This window comes from Protopterus annectens, chromosome 5.part0, assembly GCF_019279795.1.
Source record: "Protopterus annectens isolate FY-2018-M chromosome 5.part0, PAN1.0, whole genome shotgun sequence".
In the NCBI taxonomy this organism is placed as follows: Eukaryota; Metazoa; Chordata; order Ceratodontiformes; family Protopteridae; genus Protopterus; species Protopterus annectens.
The window spans coordinates 1,049,406,976-1,049,432,121 of record NC_056735.1 but is presented as its reverse complement, the minus strand read 5'-3'; the positions used below and the strand labels follow the sequence as shown (position 1 = coordinate 1,049,432,121).

The 25,146-nt window shown below is 40.0% G+C and overlaps 1 protein-coding gene across 1 annotated transcript in view; it reads left to right on the top strand.

The window, feature by feature from the left end:
* Window positions 1–3,415: 3,415 nt before the first annotated feature.
* Window positions 3,416–25,146, top strand: part of DPH3 (diphthamide biosynthesis 3) — a 443,914-nt gene continuing 422,183 nt past the window's right edge. The window contains exon 1 of the mRNA XM_044072751.1: window positions 3,416–3,866. Coding sequence (XP_043928686.1) covers window positions 3,759–3,866 — 108 coding nt within the window. The 5' untranslated portion in view covers window positions 3,416–3,758. The remainder of the gene's footprint in view (window positions 3,867–25,146) is intronic.

Sequence of the window (25,146 nt, the reverse complement as noted above, 5' to 3'; positions counted from 1 at the left end):
CCCACTTCCTGCAAATCCACTTTAGCCTGTAGTCTGCCTGGTCAGTGATATCTTCAAAATGACCATTGCATATCTAGCAAAAGTTTTGCATTTCTCTACCAATATGCTTGATAGTCATACATAGATTTGGTATTAATGTTTTTCCTCTGCTTTCTTCTTCTTTCTCTCTCTCTCTTTCTTGCTATCATTTCACTATATTTATTTTATGTTATTTTAATTCTCCCCATCTATACTACTATTTATGCAGTGTTTGTCACAGTTATGTCTTTGGTATAGCAACAGTTACCACACCATTGACCATGCCATCTTCTGCGGGTTCCCCATCTGTTTCCAGGGCTGCCTCTTCATGATGTGATATTGGTCATCCAGCTGTGGGTAACCCAGAGGGTTGCACTGTGGCATCTGGTGATCTGTCACAAGGGAGAGTGTTGTTGTACCCTTTGGGGACACTGCCTGCACATACTAATACAACACAAGGTAAGAGCTGGAGGACGTGGTGATGCCAATAGTGGACAGGTGGCTTGGCATTCCTATTAACCACATGGAGAATTTTCTTGTGTGAATGGCAGAGTCACACTGCTGTCTGGCCCTGCCCAGCATGCCAACAGAGGCAGGACCCATCAGAGAGGGCTTTCAAAGATTTGATCTTTGGCTGGGTGCTGCCCCAGGCAGTGTGAAAGGGAGTGGTCATCCCACCTTATTGCCCATCATAGTATTCCTCTTCTATGTGTTTCACTTCCCTTCCTTTTGTAGTCCTGTTCTCCCAGTCACTAAATGTGCTTTCACTCTCTGTCTTTCTTTCTGTCTCCCCATTGTGTTCCTTCTTTTGTTTATCTGCCATCACTACCTTTCCTATAAAATCTTTCCTGCCCATTCCTTTCCTACCCATACCTTTCCTTTACTTCCTTCTTCTTCAACCTTTCTGAAAAAAGGAACACCTGCCCCACAAAATATTACCCTTTGTTCCCTATTCTATCCCAGTCTTTCCTTTCCTGTACCTTCTGTGTATTCCTCTGCTTGCTCTTCACCCTTTCTGACTGTCCTATTAACCAATTTCCTCCCCATTTATAAGAAATAAATTAACCAATTTCCTCCCCATTTATAAGAAATAAATTGGTGAGCATTTCTTTGGTAGGCCATTATGGCTCTTAGCCATTCTTACAACAGCTTGGCTTTGTACGTGTGGACACTCATATTCCAAGTATGCTACATGCTCACTACTGGGATTCGAGAGTCACACAACTGAATTCACAGTATGCTCCTTCATTCATGGGTAGTGCAGTTATTGTCAGCAAATTCCATTGTTAATTACACTGGTCACACTAGATGTTTCCTATTACATTGTTAATTAGCGTTGGGTTGCATTGTACAACTTTGACTGTAGGAGTCAACCATTGCACAGTTGTGTAAGTGAAGTTTCTGCATACCAAGGAAGATATAGTGTGTAATATTGTAAACTATTAACCACCTGTAAATATATTCATTACTGAGGAACCTTTTATATTACTGCACATAAATGATGTATTACCTGTGTAAATGTTGTAATATCTATTTAGGGACACTGTCTGTATGTACTAACATATCACCAGCTAGTGATGCCAGTACTGGACAGATGGTTTGACATCCATATTAACCACGTGGAGAATGTTCTTGTGTGATTGGCAGAGTCACACTGCAGTTTAAATGTTATATTACCATTAATCGAGCTTTCTCCTCAAGGCTTTGCTGAAACAAAACTCCTTCAAGAAAGCCCACATAAATTAAGTAAGCAAGGCACTGCAGAGTCAATTACAGAGTATAAGTTTATTATCCAATCAAAGGGATTGACAAAATTGCAACCATGAGCATGATTTTTTTTATCTTGCTTCTAACTGGCTTGCTCACTGTCGAGCTATTTTATAGAAGAAAAATTGGACCTTGAATAGTATTCAGCGACCTCATTAACAGCTAATTTGAATGTGTCTGAATTGCCTATAATTACTGCCAATGCTAAAAAGCACATTTCTATGATAATTACTGCTGGTGGCCATGTATTACACAAGCACCCCACTCATTCACTCTCCCACTCACATGCAGACATTAGTAAGCACGCATAATCACACACTGACACAGATGCAGACACACACACATTCACTCACCTTCTCTCTCCCAGACATGAATGAACTCACAAACAAACTCACCCATTGACACACACAGACACAAACACACAACACTCACTCTCTCTCAGTCCCCTACCTAACCCTCTTACTGTGACTGCCGAAGCAGACACACACTCACATGTACACACAGTCATCCCAGTCTATTCACTTCCCTGCAGCACACACACTGCTACACAGATCCACACACTCACGTATCCCACACCACTACATGTCCACTGAAATTTGCTAAAGTTATCTGCAGCATGGCCTCTCCCATTTATTTCAGCAGGTGACTGCTATCTTTTGGAGTGTTATATACGGCTGGCTGTGCTAATTTATATAGATGAGGGATGCTCTGAATCACTTGTCAGTGTAAATCACTTACCACAGGCATTTCCAGGGGTGAGTACATGTCTATTTAGCATTAGCTGTTGCCCCAGATTGCCTCATTTTCTGCTCTGCAGGAGGGTGGTATCTGAATTGGAAAAGGTTACTGCTAGGACTTACCTCTTGTGGTAGGTCTTACTGCACACAGCAACCATTTCTGAATTGAAGGCCTTGAGTCAGAGCTTTAACTGGGGATAGCTGCAGGGTGTAACTGTCCCAAGTGAAAGTGGTCAGCGCAGGTGATTGGCAGGTGCTGATGGTGGAGGAGTGCAATACAGGCTTAATAAATATTCCATTTGCTGTCACAGTTGAAGCACTGTTTGCATGGTATTTTAACTGTAGCAAGTTGCTTGTTACATTAGTAGCAAGCAGCTTGCAGTAATTTTCCTCTAATAAATGAGTTGACCAGGAGTGCCAGTTTAGGGTTTACACAAGGTACCTGATTGTCTTGGTTCTGGTTTGAAAGACCTTACTTCACACCTTCGTTTTTGGTTATTGCAACAGGCCCAGGGAATGGATTGTTCTTTTTTTTTTGACACATGGTTTGATAGTTTCACTTTTTTGGTATGCCAGCCTATAGCCGGCCTTAGGCATAGGCCAACTAGGCGGCCGCCTAGGGTGCAACTCTAGGAGTGTTTTTCCAGTATTTATTTGGTGTAGGTAGACCAGGATGGGGGCACCGGGTGGTGTGGTGGGAGGTTCCTTGCAGCCCATTTGCCTAGGGCACCAGCTGACCTAATGCTGCTCCTGTGCCCCAGCCTACACACTTGGATACATGTCACTCTACAGTTTTGTATACACATTTTTTAGGATTTTTACTGTGGCAAATAAAAATGTAAGAGCCTTCAATAATATACGCAAATATACATACACAACTGCAAATGAGAGGTAGAAAATATCAGCATGAGGTCTCGGTAGTCAAGCTTCCTGGACACAAAGTTTACTTAATAAGTTTGATAGCAGACTCAATCTCATCCACACAGTCTGTAACCGCTGAATGTCAACCCACGAACTTCCCCATTTTGACATCCAGATGACGTCAGTACGGAGGTCCGCTTATTTTTCTCTCCGCTGGAAGGGCGGATTTGTTGGGCAATTCTGGATTGAAAAAAACCTTAATTAGAGTAATTATCGGTCTTACCCGTGGTTGAAAAGATTTTGTTTTACACGCAGAAAGGTTTTATTTCTTACTCCTTTCTGTATTTATCAGTAACATAAACTGAGAAAGACAACATGTCAGTCTTTCATGACGAAGTTGAGATCGAAGATTTTGAATATGACGAAGAAACTGAGACCTACTTTTACCCCTGCCCGTGTGGGGACAGGTTCGCTATTACCAAAGTAAGTAAGATGGTAAATGTAAGGCCGTTTTCGCCTGGACCGGTGTTATAGTCTCGCGATGACGTCACGGAGTTGCGTGTGTTGTGGTTCACATACTCTTATGAAGTACTTTAGAACTTTCTGCCGGAATAAATTCCAGATTGGTTCCCAATTGGAGTAGTATCGCAGCTTTTATATTTGCACGTACTTGGTAATGGCTAGATTGGGAGTATCAGACGTCGTTTGTACGGCTTTTGGTGGTTTTATTTTAGTTTAAATGGTAGACAAGAAGTAGGTAAATTTTGAAGTAGCTATATAAAACGAGACGTAATGAAATCACATCCGGTGTAAAATTAGTCTCAAGCATAAATGAAAACTTTAGTTCTAGACATTTTAATAATTTGTGAAAAATGTGTGTAACATTAATGAGGGAAAACGTCTTAAGTTCATATGTTCAGAAACTTAAGTTGCTGATTAGAAGTTTCAGTCCTAAATAGTGAAGCCCAGTAAACTGAGCGAATGTTATGTGTCTGTTTAGTAATTGTAAGCCTTTTCTGTTTACTCTGGGAGTTTTAATTTGAACTTGAATCTTGGTTCACTTGGCTAGCTGCCCTTGTGGGCCATTTAAAGCCTATCTAATATCCCTTTTTCTACCCAAATTAACTTATCCCATTTGTTTATAAATTTGCCTTAACCATATATTATCTGTAATGAGAATATCAGAGTAAATACTATAGTGCATGGGACAAAGCTGCCTCTACCCATTAGTAGTATAGTGGACAGTTCTGAGTGAAATTTTCAGTTTCCTGTCCACGGCTCCAAGTTGTACTTTAATATGGACCGGAATGAACTTTGTTTTATATGGATGGGGAGTCCGTTCCAGAGCAGTATTGCCCTCTGCGAGATATACCTTTCCCTCCAAACTGTTCTTTTGATGTTGCCAAAGAAGTTTTAGATCCCTAGACCAAGTATTTCTAATGCCAATTGACTTGCTGATGTGCAGTAAATCCATCAGTACTGGGTCAGAGGATGTCTTGTATGCCAGACACAGGTCACTTATTAGCAGCCTGTAGGATACCAAGTGTAGTGATAGGCTTTGAGTCAGTCTATGTAGGACATGTTTAAGCCTTGTATCATTTTAGTAAAGTATCTCTGTGGGAGTTCCAGTTGTTGCATTTGCCTGAACAAATACATGCCAAAGGGAGCGTTGTACTCAATGATTGGCCTAATCAGGGTTAAATAAAGGGGTTCAATGACATCCCCAGATCTAGATACAATCCCTCTGTTTATAATCTGTACAATGTAGAAGGACTTTCTTAACAACAATGGACACACGGTCAAAAGTTAGGTCATTTTTCACATAAGTCTCAAAATCCTGAACATCTGGGTCAACTGTTAGGTGCATATTGTCAGTGTGGTACTTCTATGGGGTAGATGACTACCCAAAGGATACAGTAATGCATTTTGGCATTTAATTTCACTCCCTGATTTTGATACCAGTTATTTATCTGGAGAAAACCTTCCTGACAGATGGTTAAGTCATTTGGGGATTCAGTGACTGCTCCTAGCTTGCAGTCATCTGCAAACCTAGTCAGCCAAAGTAGATTCCACACATAAGGGGTCCCAGCACAAAACCCTTGGGTACTCTAGTGGTGAGTGATCTCTTTGTGGAGGTAACTTCACCTATTTTGATTTCCTGCATCCTATCTGTGAGCCATTTGGTGATCCAGTGGGTGACATAGGGATTTAGTCCCAGTTTGTTTAGCTTTTCTGCTATGCCTGAATGGAAAACTGTCAAAAGTTTTGGCCAGGTTGAGGTATTCGGTGTGTACCATTTTGCCTTCATCTATTGCTTAGATGACCTTTTCAAAAAAATCCACCAGGTTGAATAAACATGACACTTTGGAGTGGGAAGATTGCCTTAAAGAAATTTCTAAAGGTAGCTTGGGTAGCAGGGATCACTGATTTCAGTTTTATTTTGACGGGGACTGCTTTATGTTCAACCAAACAAGTGAAGAAGGTACGCAAGGGATGGTGCAAGACGCTCTTTTACTAGTAAGGACAAAAAGTCCAAGATGTTATTCCCATTGGTGGATGCTGTTAATTTTTCCAGAGCGCTTATATTGACAAAGTCCAGGAATCTCTGTTCTTCTGCAGTACTGGTGGTGCCCGTTTCCCACTCCTATAGTTGGGTAGTTGAGATCACCTAGGAAAATGGTATTGGTTTTAATTCTGAGTGATTCTAGTTTCTGTAGGTAGGCATTGTGGCTTTCTTGCATCATAGAGGGAGTTCTGTAGCTCACTAATGTGTGGTACAGGACTGATAGCTGTTTGGACATAAAGCTCTAGTGCATCATGTTTCTTTACCAGCCTTGATATGAGGCTCTTCTGGATGAATATTGAGACACCTCCAGATTTTTACCTTTCTGAGCAGTTGCTGGTCTAAACGTGTAGAAGGCATTATAGCCCGGCACAGCTGGGGTGCTCTTTTCCATTTTAAACCATGTCTCAGTCACTACACAGATGTCAGTGTCCTCCATGGTGAGAAGGGCTTGTAAGGAGTGGAGGTTCTTGTTTAGTCTCCTAACATTGATCAGTAACACCTTCACATTTTCCTTTGCTTGTACTAAGTTCATAGGTTCTAACTAAGCTATTGATCCCAGAGGATCTTTAGAAGCCTAGCCATGCATTCCATGCACGTTTTTTGCCCTTGTAATTTTCAAATACAAAATAACCCAGATCAGACAGAACATTTACGTGTTACCCCTTTCCATAAGAGACAAGGTTGTTACTCCAAGAATGAATTTACAGTTTCTCATCCATTCTTGCAGATTATGTATAAATAGAGTAAGAGAAGTACTTTGTTTATGTGGAGAGAAAGATTATTCCAAAGAAGTGGTATTCTCTGTTCTACACATCTGTGCATCCAACATGTTCTGTTTATGTTGCAGAAGAGATTACGATCTCTTCAGTGAGTGTTTATACCAGCATTGCACTTGTGGATGTGCAGTAGAGAGAATAGGATCTGTTGAGGCTCTGTATGTCAGGTAAAGGTCAACCGTCAGGAGCCTGGATGATATTGAGAATAGGGACAAGGCTTTGAGATGACTCTTATGATTTAGGGCCTTGATTTTAGTGATGAGAAAATGATGATCATATTCTAAAATATCAAACTACAGAACACCTAACTGGCTTATCTTTTGAAAGCTGGTATTTGTAAAGATCAGGTGTTTGCCATTTCCACAATGTGGAGTGATCTTGGAGTTGGTAAGTATAATATGCAAGGGGTGTGGGAGGTTGGGGGGGGGTCTTGCTTGCTCCTCTCTGCAAAAATACTGTTGTTTATGTTGCTGGCTTTTTGAGGATAAGCTGGAGCAATGTTATGTGGCTGAATGTTTTAAAATGCAATCGTAGCATTTCAATCGTATGATATAAATCCTTACTTTTAGGTCTGATAAGTAATGGCCATTGTTTCTGAGATTTCTAACATAATTAAAGAAGACTTTGTGGTTGCCTTTCACCAGGATTGCCATTCTTGCCTAATATCTGACTTTTGTTGATTTGATCAGGATTTCTTTGTTTAATTTTGTAAGACAGATTTATTTTTACATGCAGTGAGTTGTTTCCACCATAGGAGCTTATTATTTACTTCTGAGGGGGATAGATGCATCCATGCAGCTGTTTACAAGTGCAAACAATTTGGCCAAAAGGATTCTGCCTAAACAATGATGTGTGGGGGAGTTTTTGAAATTAGCCACGTCATCATTCAGTTTTAGTAAATCGACCTTCGCATAGTCACAGAATACTGAGGTATTGGATGATGCTTCAGTCCTACAGTGAATTTGACTGACTTGTGGTCTGATCTGTCCAGGGAGGAGGTTACAGTTGGTGAGAAGGCCAAGCTCAGGACTCTATTGCCCCTGGCTAGAGTTTGGACTAGCTGATCCAGAAAGTTTGTTTTGATGAAGCCCAGAAATCTCTGTGTATGCATGTTTGAGAATATATAAGTTTCCCAGTTCATGCAAGGATAGTGAAGTCTCCTAGGAGAATGGTGTCTGGCTTAATACTCTATATTGGTTAGGTAGAAATTAAGGGCCAAAGGAGACCTAGAGGAGGTCTTGTAGTTAGCTATGATACGATATGATAATGGGCTTTATTCATAGTAAGTGAGGAGTTCCAGGCCATTATCTTGTGTAACTAGTCTGGAGGTGAGTGTGAAGAATATACGGACACCCCTGCCTTTTGTGTATTGTTCTAATACCATGGGCCTGCACGAGTGATGGACACTGAAGCCCTGCTGGAGTGCTTTCATTGTTCCTGAACCAGGTCTCTGTGATGATGCATATATTGACATTTTCCAGGGTGCGTAGTGTCTGCAGGGTATGAAATGTTTTGCTTAGATTCTTAATGATGAGCAGCAAGTTATGTTAGAAGCTTTAGAAGACTGACGTTGCCTAAAAAGGCATTCTGGGGGTGGTCGAGGATTTAGCCAATGCATAAAAGCCTTAAGGGGGACAGATGCAGGCTATCCCTGGCAAAGCAGTTAAGACTGTTTATCATCTCTTTCCAGGCCAATATTTATTGCACCCCCTTTGAATGATACAAGAAGTTAAGCCCATTGTGGTGCAAGGATTTGAGTGTATGTGTGATGTGGTGAAACCTGGCACTTGTTAGGCAACTGACCATGACCCTCTCTGTGCACAGCCTCATAAATGATGTTTGAGGATAGTACAAATGAAGTGAAAATCAGAGTAGAGAAGAAGGAAGACTGCTGCTATCCACATGAGTACCTGTTTTAATTCAAACATTTCCAACTTTTTTGCCAGTCTTTACAATGGCACAGTTAATTTGAAGGTCAAATGTCAGGAATTTGCCCATTCTTAGGGCAGAAGGGAGTGGAGTACATTTACAGTACAACTCATGCACTCCAAGTTCCCAGTATAAACCAGATAATTGTAGGAGGGAGAAGCAGTCCCTCTAATGTCATGCCATTGCAAAACTGAGGGGCAGTGAAACACTGACACTCATTGCATATCCCTCCAACAGGGTGTTGTTTCACTTGCACAGAGAATATGGGAAGAAAAATTGAAATACTATACATTTCCTTAGCGGCAGTACAACATGTCCTCAGGATGGTACAATCTTATCAGCAGTCCAAAACATGGTCAAAGTAAGTCTTGGGAAGGTTAGGAAGGTTCACTAACCCCAGTAAATAAAAGGCACATGGAGCAGCTGACAGTCGGCTCTAAAGGAGCCAAAAATTGGAGAAAAAAAAAATCAGGATTTTATTTTCTATCACACATAGTATCTGAGCTGGGAGATGGAGATGATCTGTCTGTGTGTCATGCATGCACATTTATGTGTGTGTGTGTGTGTGTGTGTGTGTGTGTGTGTGTGTGTGTGTAGGGGGCATAGATAATGTGAGAAAAACAAGAAAGAAGTCATCTGTCTGGATGGTGTGGGGCCAGGATGAGGGGAAAACAGAGGAAAGGCTCTGGGTACTGAGAAGGTGCAGGGGAGACTGGCTTTCTTGATTGCAGTCATACATCTAAGTTGTATAAAGTCAGTAAAGTGACTATAAATGAGTGGGTAAATAGTAAGATTCAGTGGATGATGGTGAATGAGCTCATCTGTTGTAAAGTGACTGTAATGAGTGGGCAAATAATAAGCCATTCAGTGGATGATAGTAAATAACCTCATCTGTTGGTTGATCGCAGGTAATGGTCATTGACCTGCTGTAATATTGCTCAACCCTATTCCAGTTAGTCTCACCCATTCAGTTGCCTTCCTGCAGCCCCTTGCCTTGCTTTGAAGTGACCAGGTACCACTGAATTAAAGTGTTCGTTAGTTTTGTTTTTTTCTTTCTTTTTCTAATGCATCCCTTCTTAGAAATTTCAACAACAAAAAAGTTTTTAAGTCAAGAAAATTAAACGTACATTAAATAGTAAACCAACATCCTGTTTCCATGGTTCCATATAAGTAATTTGTTGATAAATAAGAAGTCTAATAAATATTTTCTAGATGTGTACATATGCAATGGCACCTAAGAATATTAGGGAGACAATAAAGTTAAATCAAACCAATCCAAAGTACAAAGAATGATTGCCCAGTGCTGAGGTTGCCCAATTAACCCAGTAACATTTACCATGCTTAGTGTACTACATGTCCATTTTCAGGTCATCATCCCCCCCTTTTTGTATACTTTCTGTATCAACCCCCCTTATTCTCTACCTTGAAGTACGTACCATTTAGTAACATAGCTCTGTCTGTTAATTTCGGTCACTTTAATTGATTCTATGTTGGCAAACACTTATGCAGCTCTGAAATTTAGGGAAGTTCCTCTGATTTCCATTTCCAGGTGATAACGTTTTAGTTAACACCATGTTTTGTGCCTCACCCTCCACCAGTTTCAGGTTTACCTAAAAAGACAGTTACTGGCATAAGTAACCAAACAGAAATGTTATGTTATTACTTAATTTGTTGGTTAACCAGGTTGACTAACTGTAGCAAAACCCTTTTCAGACAGTACTCAGGCTATTAGGCTAACAGAATAATTATGATACTACAAAAGGTTAAAAAATTAATGTATACAGGTTTACATAACACAGAGGCATTGAATATAAAAGATAAATAAAGAACTTTACAAATAATACAGAGGAAATGAGGCATTAACAGGCTAAGAGCGAGTGGAAACGTGGGTTCAAGGTACATATAGCCTATGTACAAAAATCTGTGTAAATAGACTAGATAAGAGCACATATGACATTTGGTAGAATCAATATACTGTAAATCAATAGTAAGCATTTGTATTAGGAAGTAGGAATTTGCAATGTTTATTCTCTTAACACAGTCAAATAGCTAGCCATCTTTTAAGCATTTGCATTTATACTCCCTCTTAAGAAATTCTTTCAAACTTTTCATGTTCTGCATTTGCATGTTATACAAATCCTACAACATACAGACCTAGAAAATATCTAACCATGTATATTTCAACACCCCCCCCCCCCTTACCATCTCCATCAGAGGCCTACTGCAACTTGATTTTTATATGCAAAGGAATACAAGAATACTTGAGCAAAATATTTTCGACCACACACTGCAAATTACTGAACAGTATGTACAGGTATATATCAGGTCCTACTAGAGATGACTGCTACGTTTCCAAGCAGCCTACCCCTGTTGTCATCTAGTCCTCTTTTAGTTCTCTCCTGAGCCACTGCTATTGACCCATAAAATGGAATCACTAATATTCTGATACAAGTCCTGCTCCCTTAAATCTCAAATGAAGCCAAGTAATTTGGGAGTTCATTTACCTTTAGTACCTTCCTATTCATCTTCAAATAAATTCATGAAATCCAATATAAATCAGGCAATCTCTTCCTACCAAAGCATTTGAATCCTGAAAGCAAACCCAGGACATAAATGTGGCTCCCTCCAGCAAATGGTCCTGATATACAATAGCCCATCTAATTCCATGCAAAGGCCTTTGTAATCATTTCAAACATTAGAGTAAGAGGTTTAATGTTTGTTATGTTGGTAGGTTTATCAGGTTGGCATTGCTTAAAAAGGGCACAGTGGGGGTGGGCAGTATCTTTTCCAGTAATCAAAACCATATTGGGGACAGATGCAGGCCATCCCCGATGATACGGAGTGCTCAGTCAGTCATATTCTCCCAGGCTGACAAATATTGGACCCCATTTGAATGACACCCGTAAACTAAGCCAGTTGTTGAAGTCATTTTTTTGCTCTTATTATGACATCATCCTTGGAGAAGGTAGAATGCTGCTCATACCTGCCTTGAACACACAGTATAAGGGCTCCATTATGCCCCTTTTCATATAGTCTAGGGAGGTACACCTCAAGTGGTTGACACTGGCATGAACTGTGGCAGTCATACTAGTACATGTTTAAGGACCTGAGTGCTTGCCTTATCTGATGGATCCTGGTACTGGACAGGCAACTACAATGCAATAAAAAGTATTTGCCCCCTTCCTGATTTCTTATTTATTTGCACGTTTGTCACACTTAAATGTTTCAGATCATCAGACAAATTTAAATATTAGACAAATATAACCCAAGTAAACACAAAATGCAGTTTTTAAGTGATGATTTTATTTATTAAGGAAAAAACTATCCAAACCTACATGGCCCTATATGAAAAAGTAATTGCCCCCCTTGTTAAATCATGAAGTAACTGTGGTTAATCACATTTTTGAAAAAGCTGCGTTTAATTTCACTAGCTACACCTAGGCCTGATTACTGCCAGGCCTGTTGAATCAAGATCACTTAAATAGAATTGGTCAGACAAAGTGAAGTAGGCCAAAAGATCCTAAAAAGGAAGACATCATGTAGTCATCTAAAGAAATTCCAGAACATATGCGAAACAAAATTAATTGACATCCATCAGTCTGGAAAAGGTTACAAAGCCATTTCTAAAGCTTTTGTACTCCAGCGAACCACGGTGAGAGCCATTATCCATAAATAGAGAAAACATGGAACAGTGATGAACTTTCCCAGAAGTGGCTGCCCTACAAGAATTACCCCGAGTGCAGCGGCGACTCATCCTAGAGGTCACAAAAGAACCCAGAACAACATCTAAAGAACAGCAGGCCTCACTTGCCCCAGTTAAGGTCAGTGTTCATGACTCAACCATAAGAAAGAGACTGGGCAAAAATGGCATGCATGGCAGAGTTCCAAGGCGAAAACCACTGCTGGCCAAAAGCAACATAAAGGCTTGTCTCACTTTTGCCAAAAAGCATCTTGATGATCCCCAAACCTTTTGGGAAAATATTCTGTGGACCGACGAAACAAAAGTTGAACTTTTTGGGAGGTGTGCATCCCATTACATCTGGCGTAAAAGTAACACAGCATCATGCCAACAGTCAAACGTGGTGGTAGTGTGATGGTCTGGGGCTGCTTTGCTGCTTCTGGATCTGGACAACATAGATTACCAGGTCTTAATTACACTATACCTTTAAAGCCTACCCTGAAGGCTCGGCATTTACATCATTAATTGTTAGTATTCATTGACTGGTATTTTTCTGTTTAAATATGATTGTGTTTTAGTTTGATTTTGTCAGGATTTGATGAAGCACATTTGTGAAAGCGCTAATCCTTCTTTTTAATAAACCTGTGTTTTTTACGCTTGTTGACTTGGATTGTTATGCCTCAAGCCGTGGTGGACAGGCTGGGTTTTCTCTTCATTGTCACTATCCAATATGCGGATGCTCACTCTATGTGCTGCATCTACTATGCAACAACTTCAAGATATTAACCAAAAGGTCTTCACTGAAATTGAAACATGGCTAACCAACTCACAGCTTATACTGAATCCCAGTAAAACCAAACTCATGATCTTTCAACCCTCCAGCCCATCAGACCCCCCACCCATCTTCCACATCACTGCTGGTAATACAAAAATGTATCCTGAACCACAAACAAAACTGCTAGGAGTCATAATCGACAATAAGCTCAGGTTTGACTTGCATATATTACAAACAATTAAGAAGATACACCAAAAAAATGGGAGCTCTATACAGAAACAAAAATTCCTAACCGATAGTTCTAGGATAGTCATAGCTAGAACCCACATTCTGTTAACACTTCTCTATGCCTGTCCCATACTTGCCAATCTTAAAAACAGAAATTTAAACAAATTAGAGAGATGCTACAACAAAATCGCAAAATTTGCCACATACTCCATACTCATGACACATCATTGCCATACCTTAAAAAAACTCTCTTGGCTAGAACTTCCATAACTCTTAACCTACAATCAATTAACCATGGCTCACAAAGTAATTTATAAGGCCGAGAACACACCAGCTCTTAAAAATTAACTACAACACTATCCTGATAAATGTACATTCCGCTCAACAAAAAAGCACCAGGTCACCAAATCATCAAATGCTGCAGGCGATTTTTCTTTATTCAAACTATGTTTCAAAAAGTTGGAATACCCTCCCTCTCTCTATCAGAACCACTAATAACCCCCATACAATTTAAAAAAAAACACTCAAAACATATTTAGCAGACTCATGGCTTGCTCATGCAATAGCCCAGGTTAGCAGTGAAAAACTGTTTATTCCTATGAATATCCTAATTTACACACTTGTCACACACACTGTATTGTGCTAAATCGCTTTCTTTCATTAACTTATACCAATTTTCCTTTACTAATCTTTCACATAGATCAGATACATTTATTCGTGTACTCTTCTCTCAACAATTGCTTTCTACTTTTGAATTTTCAGTTGTTTCACATGTCCTGTTAACTTAGCCTATTAACTATATATGCATATTGGATCCCATAAAAATTGTTTATATAAGCTTATCTGTTTGTATACCTTATTGTTGCGTATAGAAATCATCAGTTTGTGTAAGTACTATGTTATATTACTATGTATGGAGCTTTTCTCCTCAGGCCTCGTCTGAAAAAGGATTCTATCCCAGTTGGATTATCCCGGTAAACAAATGTGAAATAAAATAAATAAACAAATATGCATCATTCAAGATGCTGATTTCTGTAAAGAAAAGAATGGACTGCAAATGGAAGATTGTTTTGGGTATAACTAAAGACTGGTCTTTTGGAATGAGACAGTGTTCTGGGCCTCTGGTATTAGAGAGGAGGGTGAATGTAAGGTTTGTTAGATGTATATGAAGTTCAGGTAGATGTGGATTTTATTACAATAGAAATAAATTGGAGGCGGGGTGATTTTAAGTCTTAAAGTTAGACCATTTCTGACATGAAAGCAGATTATTTTTTAGTCTTGGATTTCAATAATTTATACGAGTCAGACAGGAGAAGGGGAAGACATTTTGAGGAGGCACAGGTAAGATTAGGTAAAGAACTGTCAATGGAAGTATTAAGATTTCTCTGGAAACAAAAACTGTCTTTCCTAGACAATGTTTTGAGTGTATTTTTTTTTTTTTTGATAATTTAAGATTATGTGTGATGGTTGGGAAAAGGGATTAACAACAGAGAGTGGAGCCAGTGTATTGATAAGAATGATTAAGAGACGCTGTACACAGAAGTTTTGAGAGACGTTGCTTTTGCGCATATTGCTGTAAGGGATTGTGTTGGGATATTATGTTATTTTAAAATGAAAACTTGTAGCAGGCATATAGGTATAGAATGAAAACAATACAGTGGTGGGTGCTGACGGAGTTTAGATTTCGGCTAAATTAATGCCATAAGGGTATAGAAGGTTTGAGTGATAAAAAGAGAAGAGTAATAAAGCTGATTTTGAGTGTTATATAAACAGGTAGTGGACTGACTTAGGAAGCAAAGGTTCCACATTCAAGTAAAGAAGAAGGAGGCATTTTTTCCTTTTGCAGTGCAGCAGTAAGAGAAGGAACAAGATTTTGTGCATAGTTTGTTTGTAGCTGGTGGAAAGAAATGAGGTATAATAGGCATGCTGCTAGTAGTAGAGGATGAACTTATTAACTTGTGTAGTAGTTTTGTTAACTGGAGTAGTCCGACTGAGCAGGATCTGTTCTCAGCTGAGGCCCATGTAGAAAAGCTTCACATGAATATATTACTTGATATAGTGATGTTTCCCTACAGAGGTACAGAGTTAGAGGAATTAAAATACATAGAGAGCAGTAAAGTATTCTTTGTATAGCATGAAATAGAGGATTATTGGGCAGTTATGGCTTGTAGTAATGACATAAGCGGTTCATTCTAGATATGCCAACATCAGTGATCAGTAGCAGACTGATTTGTGATTAAGCATGCAATATACTGACTCAATATGGTATTGTTACAGCACACGAAAAAAGCTGTATACATTTGTGCTGTAAAAATATTCTGTTTGGGTGTGTCTGTGTGTGTGTGTGTGTGTGTGTGTGTGTGTGTGTGTGTGTGTGTGTGTGTGTGTATATATATATATATATATATATATATATATATATATATATATATGTGTGTGTGTATGTATATATATATATATATATATATATATATATATATGTGTGTGTGTATGTATGTATGTATATGTATATATATATATATATATATATATATATATATATGTGTGTGTGTATATATATATATATATATATATATATATATATATATATGTATATAAAGTGTGTGTGTGTGTATATATATATATATATATATATATATATATATAGATATATATAATGTATATATGCGTATGTATACATGTACGTGTGTGTGTGTTTGTATAGATATATAAATATATATGTTACAGTTTAGCATGCTTCAAAAGAGACAAATAGGTAAATACTAAAGGAATACAGTGACAGTGACTTTCTGGTACAAGCAACTAACTAATGAGTCAGTGTGTCATGGTTGTAGAATCTAGACAATGATGGTTTTGTGTGATAGAAGAACCTAAAGCTAAGTGTAGCAGAAGCTAAGGACATTTTAGAAATGGTTAAAATATAGTCATACGTCTGGTTAAGAGGTTACAGTTATGTTTCACAGCAGTGTGGCATCTTGGTAACTGAAGGTTTTTGTTAAGATTTTGAATATTTGTTTTTTGTCAGAGCAAGAGTTGCAGAAAAGGAGGAGTCTGTGTATTTAAAATGAGTGACAAGATGAAGTACCATTTTCATTTTTCAATTCTGATTCCAATATTTTGGAAGAATTAGTGAGTGAAAGTTTGTGGCTTAGTAATACAAAAGATGTAAGAAAAGCTCTATGGTGGATAAATGATTTTGTTGAGCAATGTGATAAGGCTCAGATAGTGAGATTTTATGTTTAAATTTTGCCAGTGTCACTCTGACTATTGAAAGGAAGTGATTAAGTCACTTTTATAAGATGGGTGGAAAATGTTCAGGTTGTCCACAATGCATCCCATAGTGAGATGCTATGAAGGAAATAGGGTCCTTGTTGGAGAAAGGAATAAAATTAAGGCAGTAGACTGACACTTGTATTGTTCATTTTGTGACTGATGTGAACAGTGAAGTCAGTCAAGTACTGCACTGCTAAATGGATACCATTTGTTAAGAAGAATACTACTATCTTGTTTTGTTTTTATCAGCTGTGACTTTTTTTAATCTATTTGGTGACTGGAGCCCACTGGAGGCAAATGTCCATTTTCATGGATGACCAGGAGCAGTTTGGTTAAAGGACAACAGTGGTATTCTGTTATTAAATGCTCTACTTCTCTGTCCTTTTTCTGCCTATTAACAGTCTCTGCTATGAATAAACAACAATACAGCATTTAAAATATTTTAAATTGACTGTTTCTCTCCGCTAGAACAATACCTTACTGTACTGTGATGGTTTCACTTTCAAAAACCTTTTATTGCAGCGTGGAAAAGCTTGATGCAGTCTCCACTTCACTGATGTCATCAAGGCCAATGAATACAGGTAGTTTTCTGGCCAATTCCCTCCCCAAACTGACATGACCATGACCGTCCTAAAAACCCACCCATGCTGTGATGCCACAGCTCCCTGGACCTTCCCCTACCCATACAGAAAGTAAAGGGTAGAACAAGGAAACAGTACATGAGTCAAGTCTCCAGCTGTGAGCTGTCCATCACATCAGGTAACAGCTCAAATTGCCCTTAGCACTTTGACAGCTAGGGAAGTTAGGTGTGAAGGGGGATGGGAGATGAGTCAAAGTAGTACAATTCAGGCTTCACAAAAGACTGCAGTTTAGCCATTCTAAAAAAGAAGCAGCAGTAAACAGCACTTTGAAAGTCTGTTATGTGGCATTTGCACTGTCTGTGTTTTAGGTAGTCATTGAATGACGTGAAATGTTACTTGAAACTAACTGACTGAAAGACAGCAGTGTATGCATGTAAAATCAGTGCAGTGACAGGAGCTTTAGGAAGAAGAAGCCTGCATGATGTATTTTTTACAGACAAGCATTGCATTATGGGATACCTAGAGGTAGACTAAACAATTAGGATCACTTCAAGATGCTAGACCCCATGTGGCCAGACTTATAAATTACGTATAAAATATTTAAAATCCTGTAAATAGTTACAGAGAGTTGTTAAAATGTAGGAAACACCAAACCATGATGAAATAAACATGTTTTTTGAGCCATGGGTGCAGTTCTCCTTTAAATGACATGCTCAGTCTCGCATTGTTGGCAAATGAAATGAACACTGAGCAGCCTGCCTGCCCCTGTGGGAGTGGTTACTGACTTGAAACTGTAGTTGTATTGGCCATTTTGGGTCAATTCCAAAACTCCTTCATCTTCCTCTCTTAAAACCTGGTTGCCTCGTGGTTTGGGCATCTTTTCAGGCTTGTTGGCTGTTGGTGAAGCAACCACCAAGAGGAGAAAACGCTGAGAGAAGAAAGGAGCCACTTTTGAGACTTTAAGTATTTTTCCTCTGTTTATTTGCTAAGTTTTTCTGCATAGCCGCCTATTTTGAGCATTTTCTGGCTTGTTAAATTTGATTTCTGCATTAGTAACTGTATTTAGAGCACAACCTAGAGCTGTTTACTGAATTTCCTGTTTGCACTTATTTTTAAAATAGTTTTTTTCTCAAAACTTGCATTTTATCTGTCTTTGACCTAGTACTCTTGTGTGGGGTCATTTACAGCACTGTTATAACTTGTTGATACTTGTTAACCTCTGCTATCTCTGAAAAAACAAAAAAAACAAATCTTGCTTTTTTCCCACTTTTCTGAGATTTAAAAAAGTTCAGTTACAGGCTTGCTGTTCTTGAACTGTTTGTAAGTTTCTGTGAGGCCATTTTTTGCTTGGGCTAAAGGAAAGTCTCTCTGTTGATCAGTGGCAGTGAAAAACATTGAGCAGCCTGCCTGCCCCTGTGGGAGTGGCTACTGACTTGAAAACTGTAGTTTTATTGGCCATTTTGGGTCAATTCCAAAACTCCTTCATCTTCCTCTCTTAAAACCCTCTTTTGTGCGGTTTTGCGAGCTTTTGTGCATAGCGCAACAGCGGGCAGCGCCGCCTAATTGGGTTTAAACTATTCCTGGCTCCACAAAGTCTGCTCTTCACTTTTTCCCTTAGAACTGCTCTATCTCTCAATTTAAACACAATATTCTCATTCTAAGACCCTTCACTGGTCCAATTAAGTAATCCTACAAGTTAGCACTATTAAACCATAAGCACTACTTACTCTTATACTCTCTACGATTACCCTGCCCTCTATTGGTCCGTCTTAAATTCAGTTTCTCTGTTACTCTAGCATGTCCAAAGGTCAGTCAATGGTTTCCTCTCCAGTCCAGCTGGTGAATCTGGGAATTTTGAGGCAATGTTACAACTGTCTCGTGTAGACGGACAACCCTCTCCTCCTCCAAACAGGTTCAAATATATGTGAGAGATGCAACTATTTAGCCAAACTGGAGGCTGAGCTCTCTCATCTCAAAACTGGTGTAACCAGTCAGGAGGAGAAGGTAACCTCACACAACACAATTCCAGTATCACATAGTCCCACCACATCAGCGAACCAAACACATAAATACACAAAAACATACTCGGAGGCTCTAAATAAAAATCTACCTAAGCAACAGAGACCTCCAAAGCAGACATCCAAGCAAACGCTACCTCAAAACAAAACACACACAACACATAACCCACAAAGTCAGTGTGCCAAGCAGCCACAGCCCTTAAGGCTGAATAACACACCTGATACTCTTTTTATAGGTGACTCTATTGTCAGACACACTGACGTCCCGCTCACCAGGCTGAATAAAGAGAAGGTCAGGGTGAGCTGCCTGTTGGGTGCTAGGATCCGACACATAACGCAAGCACTCAGGTCACTCCAAAGCAAATACAAATATGACTCAGTCATTGTACATGCTGGTGTGAATGACCTGAGATACCTCCCTGGACTACATGAAAAGAGACATAGAGGAGCTCTCTGATCATGTAGCCCAGGCTGGTATGACCCTGACCTTGAACAGCATCTTACCCTCACCTAGAATGATGCCACAGTACAAAGACAAAATGATCGATTTTAACAATTGGCTAAAATTTTGGTGTCATTCAAAGGGGATCCAGTGTCTGTCAGCCTGGGATGACATGCTCTACAAGCCACGTTGCTTCGCTAGGGACGGCTTGCACCTGTCACCACTGGGCTTTTGGATATTGGCAAAGTCTCTTGCCACCCCCATAGTGCCTTTTTTAGGCAAGGCTCAAAAGTCAAACCCACCCCCATAGACAGCACAAGGAACAAGAAACTAAGGGTAATGCTGCTAAACGCCAGAAGTCTTAACCTCAAGATGCACGCACTCGAAGCTCTCGGAGAACATCGATATCTGTGCAGTGACAGAAACCTGGTTCAAGGCTCCAGAGAGCACCCCAGCACTACCAGGCTATACCTCGTATCATGCTTTTCGGCCCCAAAACCCGGGCCGAACCACAAAAGGAGGGGGAGTTTCCATATTTATCAAGGATATCCATACCTCCAGGTTAGTGGCATTGCACGAAGTATCGGAGACCATCCATGTGCAACTGACAGTGGGCAAGACTGCTTTTCAGTTTATAGCATCCTACAGACCACCCTCTCAAAGTCAGGAATCCCATTCGGCTTTCCTGAAAACATTGGAGAACATGAAGATCTCTCCGAACACCATTATATTGGGCGACTTCAACTACCCAAACATTGACTGGGAGCACTACTCAAGCCCCAGCACCTTAGCCCAAAGATTCCTGGAAATTATAAACTCAAATGCTATGGAACAACTAGTCACCACTCCCACAAGAGGGGACAACATACTAGACCTGATCATTACCAACATGGGGACTCTATGCTCCACACCTGAAGTATATCCCTCATTGGAAAGATTAGACCATAAATTAATTTCACTGGATGTCCACATCCCGACCCCACCCCCAGCCCAGAAAACCACAGTGAAAAACTTCTCAAATGCGAACTTCTCACTTCTCAAAACCGAAGTGGAATCCTTCAAGGCCCCAGGGCCAGTGGAAACTACAGCCCAAACTGCAGAATCCTATATAAATGCATTCTACGGACATCTCCAGGAATGCATGGATCATGCTATCCCAAACAAAACCAAGACCCAATCATCCAAAGGCAGGCGTCCAGTCTGGTGGACCCCTGCCATAAATAAATTGTACAACAGAAGGAGGAAGCTACTACATGATAGAGCAAAATCCCTAATAGGGAAGGCATCTCTGATCAGTACTAGCAAAAAATTACGATCCCTCATAAAATCCTCCAAGGCCAGCTTCAAGAGAAAAATTGTACAGGACACCAAAGACAATCATAAGGCTTTTTTCAGTTATGTTAGAAACCTGGGATGCAACTCCCAGACTTGTTCTGAGTTGATTCTAAACGACAAAAAATACACTGAACCCACAGACATCGCCAATATCCTGGCAGACAGGTTCAGTGCAAACTCCCCCCCCCCCCCCCAAAAGAGCAAGTATCTATCCCGGCAAAGGGCTGCCTCCCAAACATCTCAGATACTCAGGTGAAGGCTGCCCTCTCCAAAGCAAAAAACACTGCTTCCATGGGACCAGATGGAGTCCCAGGTTGCGTCCTACATGGACTACAAGAGGAACTAATCCCTCAAATAAAACAGCTATACAATCTCAGCCTCACTACAGGATATGTGCCCACAGAATGGCGTACAGCAACAGTGGTCCCACTCCACAAAGGTGGAGCCTCTACGGACCCTGGAAACTATCGCCCCATAAGCCTGACTAGCTTAGTCTGCAAGGCTATGGAGAGGATCATCATGGAGCTCATAAACAAAGACATTGGGGACCTACAGACACTAGATCCTACACAGTTCGGCTTTGTCAAGGGCAGATCCTGCCTTTTGAACCTGGTTGACTTTTTTGAAACAGTCACCAAAGCCATAGATGAAGGGAAGGTAGTCCACACAGCCTGTCTGGACCTTGCAGAGGCATTTGACACAATACCCCACTCGGGCATCATAGATAAGCTATCCAGCTTAAATATAGACCCCTATGTCACAAGATGGGTCGCAAACTGGCTCAAAGACAGAACCCACAGAGTGAGAGTTGCTGGAGCCATGTCAGACTCGAAACTGGTCACAAGTGGCGTCCCACAGGGTTCTGTCTTGGGACCACTCTTGTTCGGTATATACTTTTCTGAGGTACAGGCAAACGTGGGAGGACTATGCCTCACCAAGTTCGCAGACGACTGCAAACTGGGCGCCATAATCAACTCTCCAGCTGACACAAACATCCTTCAAAAAGGTCTCACAGAGACAGATGACTGGTGCCAGCGCCATGGTTTAAAGCTAAATGCCAAAAAATGTATAGTCATACCCTTTGGCAAAAACAATGTGCCCACAAATTACCACATAGGCGGAAACCCATTAAGTACAGAGAAAGTTATTAGGGACCTGGGGACCCAAGTTGATAGCAATCTCTCCTTTGAAAACCACATTGCCAAAGTGGTTAGAAAGACCTTCTACATAGCCCACCTCATCACGAAGGGTTTCACATCTAGATCAAGAGAGGTAATCGTGCCGGTTTATTCATCCCTCATCAGGCCCATCATAGAATACAATGCGCCTTTTGGGATGTACCTTACCCGACACCTGCAGCAATTAGAAAGACCCCAAAAGTATCTCACCAAGAGGATCAAGGGTCTCAAACAAAGGCCATATGCTGCTCGGTTAACAAAAACTCCAGCTCTGCGCAGTTGCATACCGCCTACTTGAGGCGATCTATGCCTGACATACAAAGCTATGTCAAATCCAGAATTAATGGACATGCTCCACCTCAGTAAATCTAAATCCCTTAGAGCCACACGCTCGAGGGACTTGAACCTCAGCACAGAAATAAATAGAACTTGCTGGAGGGACAGGTTCATAACCCAGAGGCTCCCTTCACTCTGGAATAGAATTCCAGTTCATGTGAGGCAGAGCACCTCACTGAATCTCTTCAAGAAGAATCTCGATAAGTGGATGGGGGATCGTAGGTTTGTCCCAGGGATTACTCCCGTGTCACTATTAGACAGAGGCACAGTAAACTAAACCTTAAAAAGGGCACAGTATACTCAAATCAAGGGGTGGTGTAAGCCATGCAGAATCGGGCTAGGCTTATAATTGCCCCACGGCAGATAGCCTAGTATGAACCTATGAACCTATAAGTAATCAAACTGTACACAAGGCACAGGATGCAGCTCATTAACAGCTCAGAGCTTTAGTCCTTTGCACTATCTACTAGACAGAGATGGGGTTTTGATATGCAAGGATATTGAAAGTGTGTTGACTCTTCTGGTATGCGAAAAAGAATTTGGAGATGCTGGATTTATTGATGATTAGAGAGAAGGTTAAATGTTTTTGGTATGGAACAGTGATGTACAGTGTGAGAATTTCAAGGCAAGAGATTGAATGTTTAGTTGTAATGGGGGAATTGTTAGGAAGGAGTAGGGATACTTTTGGAAGAGATGGAGAAACATCAGAAAGCTAACAAAGAATTTGATATGTTAAGAAGGGTTTCATCTGATAAAGATAGGAATCTTTAGTTAGGGTAAGGGTTTACTTGTTGCCAACCACGCAGTGGCAGCTGGTGACTTCAAATCAAAGGGGGGGCTGCAGGAGATAGGTGAATGGGTGGAGTCAATGGGAAGGGGTGTGACCAACTAGAAAGGGGAGGAGCTATGCTCAAAACCACAAAAACTGTAACTTTAATTAAATACGCTGCTCTAGGTGACAAACCGTCATTATGAGAGTCCAATCAAGACAAAATTAAGTGTATAAGAAAATAACATTCAATGCATTGGCTGCATGACAGCTTACTTAATAGCTAGATGGAAACAAAAAGGTTGTGAGGCATGAAAAAATAAATTACTTTTTAAATACATTACTGGAAAGCCAGTCAAAATCAAGTATAAGAAAAACAAGCAGCACTTAATTCAAACCACTTCTTCTTGCACTGCAGTTCTAACTATAATTTATATTCAGATTTATTAAAGTACCAAGTAACATGCTGAAAGTAGCAATCTCTGTGATAACCCCACTTGTAAAAATGTTGCTTATCCAAAAAAGACCTGCTGCCTGACAACTATCTACTTGTTTCATGGGGAAAACATGATCAAAGTAAAAAATGAAAAGCAAACAAGTAACAAGCTCAAGATACATTGCTTGAAGGATTACTGTACAGGTAATGGACCACACATGATAGAATGGCATTCTGTTTGGTTTACAGGTAAAGCCTGCAAAGATGACTGCAAGTCTCCAACAAATGTAATGAGCTTCTTAAAATAATGTAATCCTGTCCTTTATTACAAATACTGCCATATGCATTTCAATACCCAAGGCTTATGCATTATCTAGTTATGTAAGTATTCTCTGCATGGCAACAACAGAAAGGCTTTCAATGTTGGCAATTCTTTAGCAGTATGCTTATTAAAGCTTACTTGTATCTTACAATCTCATACAAGCTTACCTGATGGTCATTAAAGCATTGCTACTTAAACACAGAGCAACAGGCACTTTCTGAGTAATAATAAGCATAAATCAACAGTATAAAAATATGACAGAAACCAGAACATTCTGCAAAATCAAGGACAGAATAAAAGTAGCACTTGTGTCCACCTTGGATGGGGGGATACTCTGCACATTTACACTGCATAACTGCTCCTTGCCTTGCTTGGACACATCCAGAGTCACTACATGGGGGAGTGGGGTGCAACAAGTATGTCACAATTTGAAATGTCTCTGGCTAACTGTGATGGCCCTGACACATTTGTCATACCTCTCAACCTCAGAACAAGAAATATGGACAGAGCCATATATAGAAGTGGGACAAAGGCCCAAAAATGAGGGCAATTTTTAAATATTGCTCTTATAAACTTAGAAAGATAATAGAATAGTAGGTCTTGCATTAGTATGAATTTTCTGAAAGGTAAGAAATCTGAAACTCAAATGTCTGTCATTATTTTTTAACTTCAGTCTTTAATGATTTGCCACTAATTTGCCAAAAAACACAATTTTATGAAAAATGGACCAAAAATGTGATGCAGAAATATAAAATAGCCACACAATACAGCTGGGAACCTGTCAAAGAAGGGACACTTTTTTAATATTAGTACTGCTAACTTGAGCAGCTGACAAAAGAATCTACATGCATTTCTGAAACAAAAGTAATCTGTAACTCTGATTATTACAGTTATTTCTTAATTGTAAGCCCTCCACGTTTTCTTCCAAAATTGCCATTTTGTGGCGGGATTATTAGGGGAAGAGCAACATTTTGAGCCAAAATTGGGGACAGTTGAGAGTTTTGGATATGCCTAATTCTGTAAAGCAATTTATTTGCACGTACCTCTCAACTTGTTAATGCAGGAAATCTGGACAAGACCAAATATACTGGCGGAACATATAAACAGTACTATAAATTGT